Here is a 13,198-nt window from a genome sequence, read left to right on the forward strand (position 1 = left end):
TCTCTGATTTTGGTACGTTTACCAGACCCTTCGCTAAACATTTGCTTTTAATATAAAATGAATGTTTGATTTTGTTACATTATCTAATGATGGTTCAAATATCAATCAGCTCAAGGGTTCAACTAAAATTATTTGGAACTGCCTTGCTATTGCTTTCTACAGAACATAATGGCTAGTTCCGGCTAGTTAATATTGTTTTGGTAATAAGTGATGTGTCCTTCCAAGTGGAAATGTTTAATGAAAATTATTTACCATCAATAATTCTGTCTAGGTTTACTCCAGAGCAAATGAAAAAGAGCCGTGTTGCTGGTGGCTGGCTAAAGTCAGAATGATAAAGGGTGAGGTAGGAATATATAACTTTTATTTTTGTTATATTACTACTATCCCTTTTCCTCTAGTTGTTAACTTTCTTGCCTTTATTTGCAACTTTTTTTTACAAAGTTCTACAATTACTAGTCTTTGAAGTTCGTTATTTCTTTCATTATTAAAGACACACGTTATTTTTTGTCTGTTATTTTCCTTCCAGTCCAAGCACACTATCATTTATACTGAATACTTAAGCATTCATATTGACCAACGGTGATTTATATTGATTTTGTTTTTATCAGTTTTATGTAATAGAATATGCAGCCTGTGATGCCACATACAATGAAATTGTCACAGTTGAGCGTTTACGAGCAGTGAATCCCAGTAAACCTGCAGCAAAAAACACGTTTCACAAGATTAAATTGGATGTTCCAGAAGATTTGAGGCAAATGTAAGTTTATTTTTCATGGATTGTAAATACATACAAGTATTTTTATAGACGTAGGAGGACGAGCCATTGATTGTCATAAGTTGTTTTTAAACTCACTCTCCATTTAGCACAGGAAATAGCTTTACATTTCTTAACCCCAGTACTTAATCATTCTAGTTCCACTGCTGTCCATTTCATCTTTGTGCTGTCATTAAGCTTGGCGTAAAAAGCCAAATGTATCAAACATGTTACATACATATTTGTTGTATGTGTTCTGCCTTTCAACCCAAATGTATCTTGCCCCTTTCATGAGATACTCTTCTTTTGCAAGTACCTTATTCACATCATATAAAGGTTATATTGCATTATGTACTTGTAACTCCGAGGCTCTTCCCTCCATGCGGTCTGAACGTTCTCAAGGTACAGAAGGAATTGTACCATTTTAGCACAATACAAAGTAAAACCACTCGCATACCCTTTTCACCCTCCCAAGAAATCAAACTCTCTTCCCCGTTCAAGGTAAAGTAAACGCAAATCTGCGTAGCACGTGTTTGTCCTGCTCAATCTAAATTTCTTTTTTCAACTTTAACTTTTTTGTTAGCCATGTGTCTCCTGTGTACCAGCATTTTAAAACCAGTTCCCGCATTCAGTTTATCGGATTTGAGGAGTGGTGTTCTTGCAGATGCAAATTTTTCTGAAAATAACTTTCGTCAGTGGTACTTGCAGTGCTTAATGTATCTAAACACCATTTAATAAATATCTTGTGGCAAAAGATTGTGATCCGGACATCTCTGCATACTCTGCACAAGAGTATAAATATTTTCTAGAAAGGGATGCAAATACGAGTAGATACATTGTTTTATGATAACTGTTTCCTTTTGCTGTACTCCCAGATCCGGTACTCGAACTGGAAAGGATTCTTGTGCTGAGGGGTTTGGGTCTTCTGTGGCTAGTGCCTCACAGCTGAGCGCATTTTGTCACGAAATGTTTGTGATATGATATTATTAGTTGACAGACCAGTTGATCTACATACGTGCAGGACCCTCTCAGATAGAGCAGGCGTGCGAAAGTTCGCAATCACTTGCAATAGTTTTCTTTCCTCTACCGCCCCAGCTCACTCGTCTTACTATTATTTTGATGTTAGACAATTCACTAACTCCCTTCAATCCACCCCTTTCCCCTATCCCGGACCCTCATTTCTGTAGTAGGGGATCTTTGTGTATAGTCATAATCTAGTGAACAGTCCCACCCATGTGCGTGGACCCTGGAGAAATCAAAAATAATCTCTTAACCTCATAACTGCTATGGAACGTCCAGCTCCAGTGCTGGACGTTCCATTGCGCAGGTGCAGTTTGAACGTTCAACGGCCGACGGCAGCACTGCGGAGGTAGTGGTGCTGTCGGCCGGTGAGCGTGCGCAGCACTTAAGGGGTTAAGCTCTCTTCTTTGCAGTCCTGCATAGACACTTAAGAGAAAATCAAAGACAAATAATGCAGCCTATAAAAACAAGGCTACACTGGCCAGTACTTCAACTTAAAGTGTAAAGGATAGCCAAAAACAATCTAATTTTACACATATTGCCAAGTTTCACCCATAGATAAACTTCCCTTCACCAAAATCCTTGAAATGATATAGAGGAAGGGTTGGACAGACAAGCCCCCATATGCTGCCATTATGTGTCTGGAAAACGGATACTGTGCCTTTAAGGAACTCTCCAGAGACCCTCAGTATCCCAGGATGCACAGCCAAAGTCCTTTTACTTTCAGTTCTTTTTTCCGGACCCTGGAGCATTGAGCTCTCCCTTTTTGGGTATTTCTTCAATTTCTGGCACTTTTCCAGTGTTTTGAGTGTTTCACTCGAAGTCTGGGGTCTTCCTCTTCCATTTGCTGTGTTTTTTAACCAGTTTTACCACCTCTTTCTGTCGAAAATGCCAGCTTTATTCGACAAGTGCCCTGAGTGTGGTAGGAAGAAGGCGAAATCTGACCCCACAGAGTACGCATACTCTGTCTCCCTTCCACCCATGTCCCTGAATCCTGTGATATCCGTCACTCTTTCTCCAGGAGGACCCTGCGTGACAGGGAGAAAATTCGTCTCCAAAGCCTGGAGCAGAGGAGACATGAAGAACCAGGTGGGACTTCTGGGCATGGAGGGACTTTATCATCATCCTCTGCCCGTGCTTTGGCCTCTGGGGGTTCCCCAGTCAAGAAAAGGCGCAGAAAAAGCACAGATCCCGGTCGACGTCGATAGCCTCGACGTCGGCGTCGAGAGGTATGACCACCATCTGCTCTCCGTCGACCCAGGGCTCTGGGTCCAAGCGGCGTCGCCGCTCGACGTCGAGGGGCAGGACGTCGAGACCTCGAGGACTTCACCGGCGTCGACACACCATCGACGTCGAGATGAGTCAAGGAGGCGACGGCGTTCGCAGTCGAGGCTGTACCGCCGTTCGCCTTCAACGTCGACACGACGGTCGACGTCAAGAAGAGGCAAGTCGACGTTGAAGAGAAGACATTCGACGTCGAGGAGTGTGTTGACGTCTAGAAGATCGACATCAAGAAGTAGAAAGTCGAAAGGGTCGACGTCGAGGAAGGAAAAATCGAGGAGACGTTCAAGGTCCAGGACAGTGACCCCGACCTCAGTGGTCAGTCTGTCGTCTTCATCGGCAAGTTCCCTGTCGTGGCGGCGCCAGCGCTCCGCCAAAAAGAGGTCTGCCTCCAGAACATCTTCTTTATCTTCTTTACGTAGGCAATGTAAAGTGGCGGAGCGGGCTTGGAGAGTCCAGTATGAGCCCGAGGCCAAACAACGGTATAAAACCATGATGAAGTCATACCATGAACTAGTCCTTCAGAGCAAGAAACGGTATCTTGCCAAAAGGATTGACGATGCTGCCAATTCCTGCAAGGAGATCTTCTCAATCGTGCGCGAATTCATTAGCCCCCGGTCCATCTCCACTCAGGGTGCTCCAGCGGAGACCTGGGCTAACACTATTGCCAATTTCTTTACCACCAAAATTAGGCAAATCCAGGTTTCCTTTCCGCTGAGAGCCCCAGATGATGTGTCTGCGATGCCGATCGAGACAGCTTCTCTGTCTCCCTCAGGCCCAGCTCTGCTTGATTTTCCTCCCCTCTCGGTTGCCACATCTTTAGCCTTGATGAGGAACCTCAAGTCGGGCTCACCATTAGATCCGTGCCCGGCAAAATTTCTGGCAAAAATGGCAGATGCCATCAACCCCATAGCCAATCCCATCCTTAATTTATCCCTGAGCGAGGGCTTTCTGCCCCAGACCTGGAAGCAAGCCATGGTCATCCCTCTGATTAAGAAGCCCAATCTTGACCCAGAGGCACCCTCCAACTACAGGCCAATCTCGCTCCTTCCAGCACTGACCAAGATCTTGGAGAAACACGTGCACAGCGTGCTTTCCAACTTCCTGGAGTCTAATGATTTACTTCATGAATCCCAATCGGGCTTTCGCTCCAACTTAAGAACCGAGACGGCGCTCTTGGAAGTCTCGGAGATCGTAAAAGAGGTGCTGGACATGGGAGGCAGGGTGATGTTAGTTATGCTAGACCTGTCGGCGGTGTTTGACACCGTCCCCCATGAGGATCTCCTCACCAGGCTCCGTGACATCGGGCTAGGGGGGACGGTGCTCAACTGGTTTTCTTCCTTTCTGGCCAACCGCCGCCAGACGGTCTGGGTCCCACCCGGATCCGCTGAGATGCCGCCATTGGGAGTCGGAGTGCCTCAGGGCTCTATTTTGAGCCCCACTCTATTTAACATCCTTATGACCCCTCTGGCGACATTGGCGGAGTCCTATGGGGCCCGGATCGTCTCTTATGCTGACGACACTCCGCTCCTTTTCACCTGTCGCAAGAGCGAAGAGTTCGATGGAGAAAGGATCCGTGAGTGCCTTGGGGCTGTTTTTAGCTGGTTTTCACACAACAGCCTTAAGTGCAACTCGGACAAATCCGAAATACTATTCTTCGGATGCCCATCAGAACCAGATTGGCAAGGATGGTGGCCTGCTGACATGTTCCCTCCCACACAGTCCTCTAAGTGGGCTAAGAACCTGGGAGTTAAAATTGACAACGAGCTTTCGCTCAAATCCCAGGTTTCCACTCTTACGGGAACATGCTTTGGGATTCTCAGAATGTTACGCAAGTTTTTTCCCCTTCTTTCGGAGCAACATCGGAGGATCACTGTTCAGGCCCTTATAGGGTCCAGATTGGACTATGCCAATGTCCTATATCTGGGCTTGCCTGAATATCTCCTCCAACGTCTGCAGGTCACCCAGAACGCTGCTGCGCGTGCCATTTTTGGCCTTCATCGCCGCACTAGCGCCTCTAATCTCCTTGCATCCCTCCACTGGCTTCCGGTGCGGAAGAGGATACTGTTTAAGGCCATGACTCTTGCCCATAAGGCCTTGCATGGCAATGGCGCCAAGTATCTCCAGAGGAGGCTGGACTTCTATCGACCTGCACGATCCCTCAGGTCAGAAGCCTTGGCTTTGGCTCGGGTACCACGCATTAAAAAGGCTCGGCTAGGCGGCCGGTCTTTTAGCTTCCTTGCTCCTCAGCTATGGAACTCGTTACCGTTGTCCCTGCGAAACACCTCAAATCTGCTTGTCTTCAGGAAAGACTTGAAAACCTGGTTGTTTGCTGGATAATTTTTCCCCTCCTTTGGGCCCCGTTCTGTTACTGTTATGTTTCTTGCTCTTTTCCATGGTCTGGAGCTCAAAGCGCCGGGACACTCCTTTGGAGTAGCCGTTGCGCTATAAAAGTCCCATTTTAACATAACATAACATAACATCTTCTTTGAGGCCTGCTCAGAAGAAGAGGAGAGTGGTGAGGTCATCGGAATCGGAGTATTCACGGACCTACTCACCTTCTAGGCCCACCTCCTTCGCTGCCTCCGTGGATGCCTCCTCCGCGGCTTCCTCCTCTTCCAGCGACGATTCCTCCTTCTCCTTCTCCTTCTCCTCCTCCTCCTTCCGCTTCCACCGCCTCAGACACCGCCCGTGCCTCCTTTTCCATCGCCTCCCCGGCCTCCACAACCTCGACCTGAGGTTCCGGCTCTGAATCCTCCGCTTCCGCCTCCTCTAAGACCGGCGGCTCCGGCGAAGCCCAGGAGATCTACATCAAGGTCTAGAGGAAGGGATCGCACTCGCAGTAGCCACCGCTCCTCCACAAGGTCTCGTCACCGCCATCGGAGAGACATGTCACAATCCCGGTACACGGGCTCCTCGAGTGACCGGAGGTTTTCTCCAACATTATCAGATTCCCCTCCTACGAGGGTATCACCTGTGGATGACATTGTGACGTTTCAGGAGGTGCTGCTGAGGGGGGCAGCAAAGTTAGGGATCACAGTGACGGTACCCACACCATCTACCTCTGTGATCTTTGAGACTTTGCACAAACAGCATCTTTCTCGCCCGTTGTTGCCTTTGGTGCCAGGAAGGAAGGAACCAGCCATGGAGCTGTTTCTGACCCCGGCTTCGGTGAAGTTTGCTCCAATTAGGCTGCAAAAGAAGTACAGGCCCCCGGATTCTGATCCGGCGTTCTTGAGGTCAGATCCTGTACCGGATTCTGTCATCGTGACAGCAGCCAAGAAACCGCATGCTACTGCTCCGTCTTCTACGGTGCCTCCAGACAAGTGGAGCTGTAGGATGGATTCAGCCAAACAGAAGGTTTGTGGTACGGCTGCAACATCAATGAAAGCGGCGAGTGCCTCGACGCTCTTGGGTCGATATGACAGCGCTTTGTGGGAGTCTCTGCAACAGTTTCTCGAGCTCCTCCCAAGGGATAGGAGGGAAGATTTCCAGGAGATACTGAACGAGGGCATGATGGTCTCCAATCAAGTCATCAGCTCTGCGGTGGATGCCTTTCTCCTGGCGGCTCATGGTTATTGCCATGGCATAAGACGCCATTCCTGTTTGCGTCTGACCTCTCTCAAATCGGAGGCGCAGCAGAGAGTCGTAAATTTGCCGTTCTCTGGATCGACTCTCTTTGGGACGCATGCGGATGAGGAGATGACCTGCATGAAGGTGGAAATAGAGACATTAAAGGCCGTTGGTTTGGAGAAACCAAAGGAACAACGGAAGTCGTTCCATCCGTTCCAGAGGAGATATGGTTACCAGAAGCGAGGAAAAGGTCGTCAAGCTGGGCAGCAGCAACAACAGCAGTAGCAGTACCAGCGGCAGCCTTTCAAGAAGCGTCAGAGGGGCAGAGGCTCCCAGCAGTCCTCCTCGGCGAACAAGGGCCTGGCTGGGTGTAAGCCCTGAGATGCTACTTCCCCCTCATCCGTTACCCGCTCTGGTGGGGGGAAGCATACAAAATTACCTGGCAGAGTGGAGAAAAATTACTCAGGACAAGTGGCTGCTGATAATTGTTTGCAATGGATACAGTCTTCGTTTTGTCAGTCCTCCTCCAGCAATTCCACCGGTTTGCTCGCAGTTCCAGCTGCGCGTGCTCCAAGCAGAGGCCGATACCCTGTTAAGAAAAAATGCGATAGAAGACGTCCCTTTGTCTCAGAGGGTAAAGGGCCTTTACTCACGGTTTTTCCTGGTGCGCAAGAAGGACAAGAACAAGTTTAGGCCCATTCTGGATTTACGACAAGCAAACAAATGGATTTGCAGGGAGAAATTTTGCATGTTATCTTTGCACCAGATTTATCCTCAGCTACAAAGAGGAGACTGGCTTTGCGCAATAGATGTACAGGATGCGTGTTTCCATGTGCCCATTGCACGGAAACACCGTAAGTTCCTGCGCTTTCTAGTCGGCGCCAATAACTATCAGTACACCGTACTACCGTTTGGACTGAAGTCTGCACCCATGACTTTTTCAAAGCGCATGGCATGGTGGCAGCGCACCTGAGAAAGAACAAAGTGTTTGTCTACCCGTATCTGGACGACTGGCTTATCAAAGCCTCCACCTTCCAGGATGCGCAATTGCACTTCAACAGGACGGTCGTTCTGTTGAACCCGCTGGGGTTGCACATAAACATGTCTAAGTCTGTTCCGACTCGTGTCCAGTGCCTGCAGGTCTTGGGAGCCTTCATCGATACTCTTTCAGCAAGCGTGTCTCCTTCGGAGGAGCGACGCTTATCGATCCTTCGGAAGGCTCAGGCTCTCATAGCTGTTCCATCTACAACAGTGATGACTGTATCGTCTCTACTGGGGTCGATGGCCTCTTGCATCTTCCTCACGCCACACGCACACCTCCACATGAGGCCGCTGCTGGAATGTCTGGAGGATCAGTGGGACCAGAAGCGGGGAAGCTGGGACGACAGGATCCGGCTGTCCCTTCACGCTCAACAGTCCCTGAGGTGGTGGTGCTCAGCAGAGAATCTCCTCAAAGGGGTTCCATTCCACAAGGACATTCCCATTCAGACTATCGTCACAGATGCTTCTCTGGGAGCGCATTCAGACATCTACAGATCAGGGAACGTGGTCCCCGGCGGAATCCACGTATCACATCAATTTCCTGGAACTCAGAGCTGTTCACTTGGCGCTGAAGGCCTTACATCCGTCCTTCCAGACCAACTCCTTGCTTGTGCAGACGGACAATCCGACCACTATGTATTATCTGTACAAGCAGGGGGGCTCGAGATTGCGCACACTGTCACAAGAAGCGCAGGCGATCTGGTACTGGCTGCTAGCCAGAGGACTGACGATAACGGCTACTCATCTGCCGGGCGTGCAGAATGCTCAGGTGGACGCACTCAGCAGGCTTGTGCAAGAAAACCACGAATGGGTTCTAAACGACAAAGTGCTAGGAAACATCTTCGACAGGTGGGGTAATCCAGACGTAGATCTGTTCGCCACCGCCGAAAACAGAAAATGCTGAGACTTCGCCTCCAGGTATTACCAACCGGTGACTCCGGGACACGCACTATGGGGTAAACAGACAAAATATTGAGTAGAAAATATCGAATGGACAAAATATCGACTTTAAAATATAGAATGGACAAAATGAATGGACAGAATATAGTCATCAAAAATATAGTTTTTAAGGTAAGTAATGTAATATCGAATTTTAAAAATATAGAAAGTCAAAATATCGAAGTATATAATGAAGGTTATTAAAATTATCGATTTTTTACTAATCTCGAATTTTTAATAGTATTTTTTATGTTAGTATATATGTGAAAAGTGTGTTTATGTTATCATTTATTTTAATTAATGAATTTTATGTTATTTAATTTTTGCGTAATTTATTTCTGTATCGGGTTGTGGGTTTATAGGGGAATAGGGTAGGAAGTAATTTAATTATAATTAATTAAATATGTAAATGTATTTATTGGTATTTATTTTGAATTAATTGTTAATTAATTTTGATTGCTAATTAGTTAATTGTTAATTTGTAATTAATTTGTATTAATAGGTAGCTAATTGTAATGATTAATTTTAATTTGTATTTTTGATTGATTATTTTATTATATGAAATTGGTAATTACTTTTAATACATTTTTTATAGATATTAATATATATCTTTTTTTAAATAATATATGAAGTATTTACTTTCCCTACTGTTGCACTCACTGGAGTGAGAATAGTAATTTTTACCCCTACGCTATCCAACGCTTTCCCTACTGTTGCACTCACTGGAGTGGGAATAGTAATTTTTATCCCTACGCTATCCAATACTTTCCCTACTGTTGCACTCATTGGAGTGGGAATAGTAATTTTTACCCCTACGCTATCCAACGGCTTTCCCTACTGTTGCACTCTCTTTAGTGGGAATAGTAATGTTTACCCCTACGCTATCCTACGGTAAATATATTATGTTTTTTTAATTAATATCATGTGAATATATATATATATATATATATATATGTATATGTATATATATATATATATATATATATATATATATATATATATATATATATATATGTTTTAAAAAATAAAATTGTTTTATTTTTTAACTTAAATTAATTATTTTATCATTTTAAGGTTATTTAAGTATTTTTAAGTATGTTTTTGTTAATTATTTTTAATATTAAAAATTCGATATTTTGACTAACTATATTATTGTTAAACGATATTTTTGATTCGATATTTTTGTACTTACCTGTTTGTAGATAGGACTTCGATATTTTTGTAGTCGATATTTTGAAGTCGATATTTTAAATGCCTATATTTTTGTATTCGATATTATGTCAGTGATCCGCACTATGGATCAGCTGGTCGAACAGCTTTCTTTACGCTTTTCCACCCATTCCCCTGATTCCGGCGGTACTCATCAAGCTGTCTCAGTCCAGAGCTCGGATGATCCTGATTGCTCCGTAGTGGCCCAGACAGTGGTGGTTCACGGACCTGCTTCACAGGTCTCTCCTACCCCACCTGAGGCTGCCGTGTCGGCCGGACCTTCAAACGAAGTTCGGGGGCAGATGGTGCACCCCAACCTCATCGTTGAGTTTGGCGGCATGGCTCCTGAGATAGTGCAATATGGACACGTGAATCTGCCTGACGATTGCATGGATATACCCAAGGAGGCTAAGTGACCTTCCACTAGGACTTCCTATGCCTACAAGTGGAAGAGGTTCTGCATCTGGTGCACTTCCTAGAAGTTTGATCCGACGACCTGCAAGGAAGATGTCATTCTTCCATACCTTTTGCATTCGGCTCAGTCTGGCCTTAATTTTCATTCTAATAAGGGTCACCTCGCAACATTAACTGCGTACAGGAAATGCCCTTCACAGACATCCTTCTTCCAGATCCCTGTGAATAAAGATTTTTGGAAGGATTGAAGAAAGTGTTTCCTCCTGTTCGGCGTCCTTCGCCTTCATGGGAGCTGAATGTGGTGCTGTCCAGGTTAATGAAGGAACCTTTTGAACCTATTCATAAGGCTTCACTGCAGCACTTATCGTGGAAGTCGGTTTCCTCGTGGCCATTACATCGGCCCGCAGGGTGAGTGAAATTCAGGCATTGTGTTGTCAGGAACCTTATACTGTATTTCATGCTGCTAAGGTTGTGATGCGTACTCACCCTAAGTTCCTTCCTAAGGTGATTTCTGATTTCCATGTCAATGAGACTATAACTTTACCTACGTTTTTCCAAAATCCTTCCACTACAGGGGAAAGGTCTCTACATTCCCTGGATGTCAGAAGGGTGTTGAAATTCTACTTGGATAAGACCAAGGACATTCGTAGGTCAGACCAATTGTTTGTGAATTATGGGTTGGTCAGGACTGGTCTTGCCACTTCAAAATAGTCCATCTCGAGGTGGATTGTGTCCTGTATCCAGTTATGTTATCAGAAAGCTAACAAGACCTTAGGGGGTAGGCCTAAGACTCATTACACCAGGAACAAAGCAGCGACAATGGCTTTGCTACGTAATGTTCCCATTGCAGATATCTGCAGGTCTGCCACTTGGAAGTCGGTCCATACCTTTGCTAAGCACTACTGTCTGGACTCTGATGCCAGGGCAGATGCTCAGGTTTGGCAGGCTTAGTTGAGAAATCTGTTTGCACAGTAGTGGTGTTGTCTTTTTCCCTCACCGCCGGATTGTTTTTGGGATGGGCTTGCCATTCTATTCACTAGATTATGACTATACACAGAGATCCCCTACTACAGAAGGAGTAGTTTCTTACCTGTAACTCCATTTCTTTAGTAGGGGTATCTCCGTTCTAGTCATAAGCGCCCGCCCTCCTCCCCGGTGTAGAAAATGATAATGTACTGTATGCTACAGGCCTTGCTTATACACCTTCAAAAAGAACTGAAAGTAAAAGGACTTTGGCTGTGCATCCTGGGATACCGAGGGTCTCTGGAGAGTTCCTTAAAGGCACAGTATCCGTTTTCCAGACACATAATGGCAGTCTATTGGGGCTTGTCTGTCCAACCCTTCCTCTATCTCATTTCAAGGATTTTGGTGAAGGGAAGTTTCTCTATGGGTGAAACTTGGCAATATGTGTAAAATTAGATTGTTTTTGGCTATCCTTTTCACTTTAAGTTGAAGTACTGGCCAGTGTAGCCTTGTTTTTATAGGCTGCATTATTTGTCTTTGATTTTCTCTTAAGTGTCTATGCAGGACTGCAAAGAAGACAGCTTAAGAGATTATTTTTGATTGCTCCGGGGTCCGCGCACATGGGCGGGACTATTCACTCGATTAGGACTATAACAGAGATACCCCTACTACAGAACTGGAGTTACAGGTAAGAAACTATACCTTGTTCTTCCTTTTCTCTGGGTAATTGGGGGACTCCTACAAGGGCAACCACATGTGGTATACAATCAGGCGGCAGGTCTATTGTCCTTGTGGAAGGGGAGCTGTTTCCCATATCTTCTGTTATTTCGGGGCTGGTAAATATTTGTTAAATTTATTTATATTTACATTCGCCTTGTGGCTCTCATGGCCAACATTAGATCTGGTACCTATGCTTGTCAAGCACCCCTCTAGTTCAACCCCTCTTCATCTCTGTTTCTATTCGATTTAAGTCTTCCTTGTTATAAAAACACCCTTCATGAACTGGTCCAGTACTCCTGTGTAAGACTGTACCAGAGTCTCAACCGAGGTCAGTCGATTAGACATTGATAGAATCATGGAGGACATACTCCATATATAAAGCAACCATTGTATCCTTAATGTCTCTAAGGGTTATTATCGCTGATTTATGTCCTCCCTGCACATCCCCATTACAGACATTCTTTCTGGGCATAGCCCTGGACTGTCGCTTTCCCACCTTAATGCCCGTTTGCTGGAGAAGGAACTTTGAATTGCCAGTTCATGAACCTTTTTGCTTCTGTTTTTTCTTTTGGGGGGGGGGGGATACTGCGCTGGCCCCTGGTGATGGAACTTCTATTGGGGCAGAGTGGGGAGCATTCCCTCGATGTTTGCACTAAGATGGAGTCTGTTACTAGTGATCGCCTTCATTTGCGGTTGGAACCATAGTAGCAGGTGACTCTACTGTTATGGCAGCTGCTTTTAAAGTTACTTTTAAGTTTGCCTTAAGTTTATCCTCGGTATGTTTTATTTCATTATTCAGAGCCCCCATTGTTCCCGTTAAGTTTCCTTTTCCCCATAACAAATCTTGTTACCTGAGTTCACCTTGTCAGTCCAATGGGGAATCTGTAAAATTAAACTCCAACACTGCCTTAGTTCGGGTGGAGCAAATCCAGGAATGTGTCCCAGCCCGGCCTCATCCAGTCACTGATGGGCACAGACTGACGCGCTGTGCCCGGGCACGCCCATGCATGTCCTGCGCTGTGGGAGTCTGCTGGCGCTCTTGTAGCATCAGGGAGGCTCCTCCTCTCTTACAGACAGCTGTGGTGGTTGCTGGGGGACCGAGTCCCACCCCAGCGAAGGCAAGCAGAAACGAGCAATCGGGTCTCTTCACAGCCCCAAGCACAGCGCGCCCCGCACTGGGGGAGTCTGCTGCCACTCTTGTAGCATTGGGGATGCTCCTCCTCCCTTAAAGGTAGCAGTGGTGGTTGCTGGGGGAACGAGTCCCACCCCAGCGAAGGCAAGCAG

At 46.0% G+C, this 13,198-nt stretch overlaps 1 protein-coding gene across 1 annotated transcript in view; it reads left to right on the plus strand.

The window, feature by feature from the left end:
• Positions 1 to 260: 260 nt before the first annotated feature.
• Positions 261 to 13,198, plus strand: part of LOC147663554 (fragile X messenger ribonucleoprotein 1 homolog) — a 110,382-nt gene continuing 97,444 nt past the window's right edge. Inside the window, exons 1-2 of the mRNA XM_086950363.1 lie at positions 261 to 343; positions 609 to 757. Of these exons, the coding sequence (XP_086806489.1) occupies positions 329 to 343; positions 609 to 757 (164 nt within the window). The 5' untranslated portion in view covers positions 261 to 328. The remainder of the gene's footprint in view (positions 344 to 608; positions 758 to 13,198) is intronic.

The sequence above is a fragment of the Lissotriton vulgaris genome, unplaced genomic scaffold (genome assembly GCF_964263255.1).
Source record: "Lissotriton vulgaris unplaced genomic scaffold, aLisVul1.2 SCAFFOLD_3794, whole genome shotgun sequence".
In the NCBI taxonomy this organism is placed as follows: domain Eukaryota; kingdom Metazoa; phylum Chordata; class Amphibia; order Caudata; family Salamandridae; genus Lissotriton; species Lissotriton vulgaris.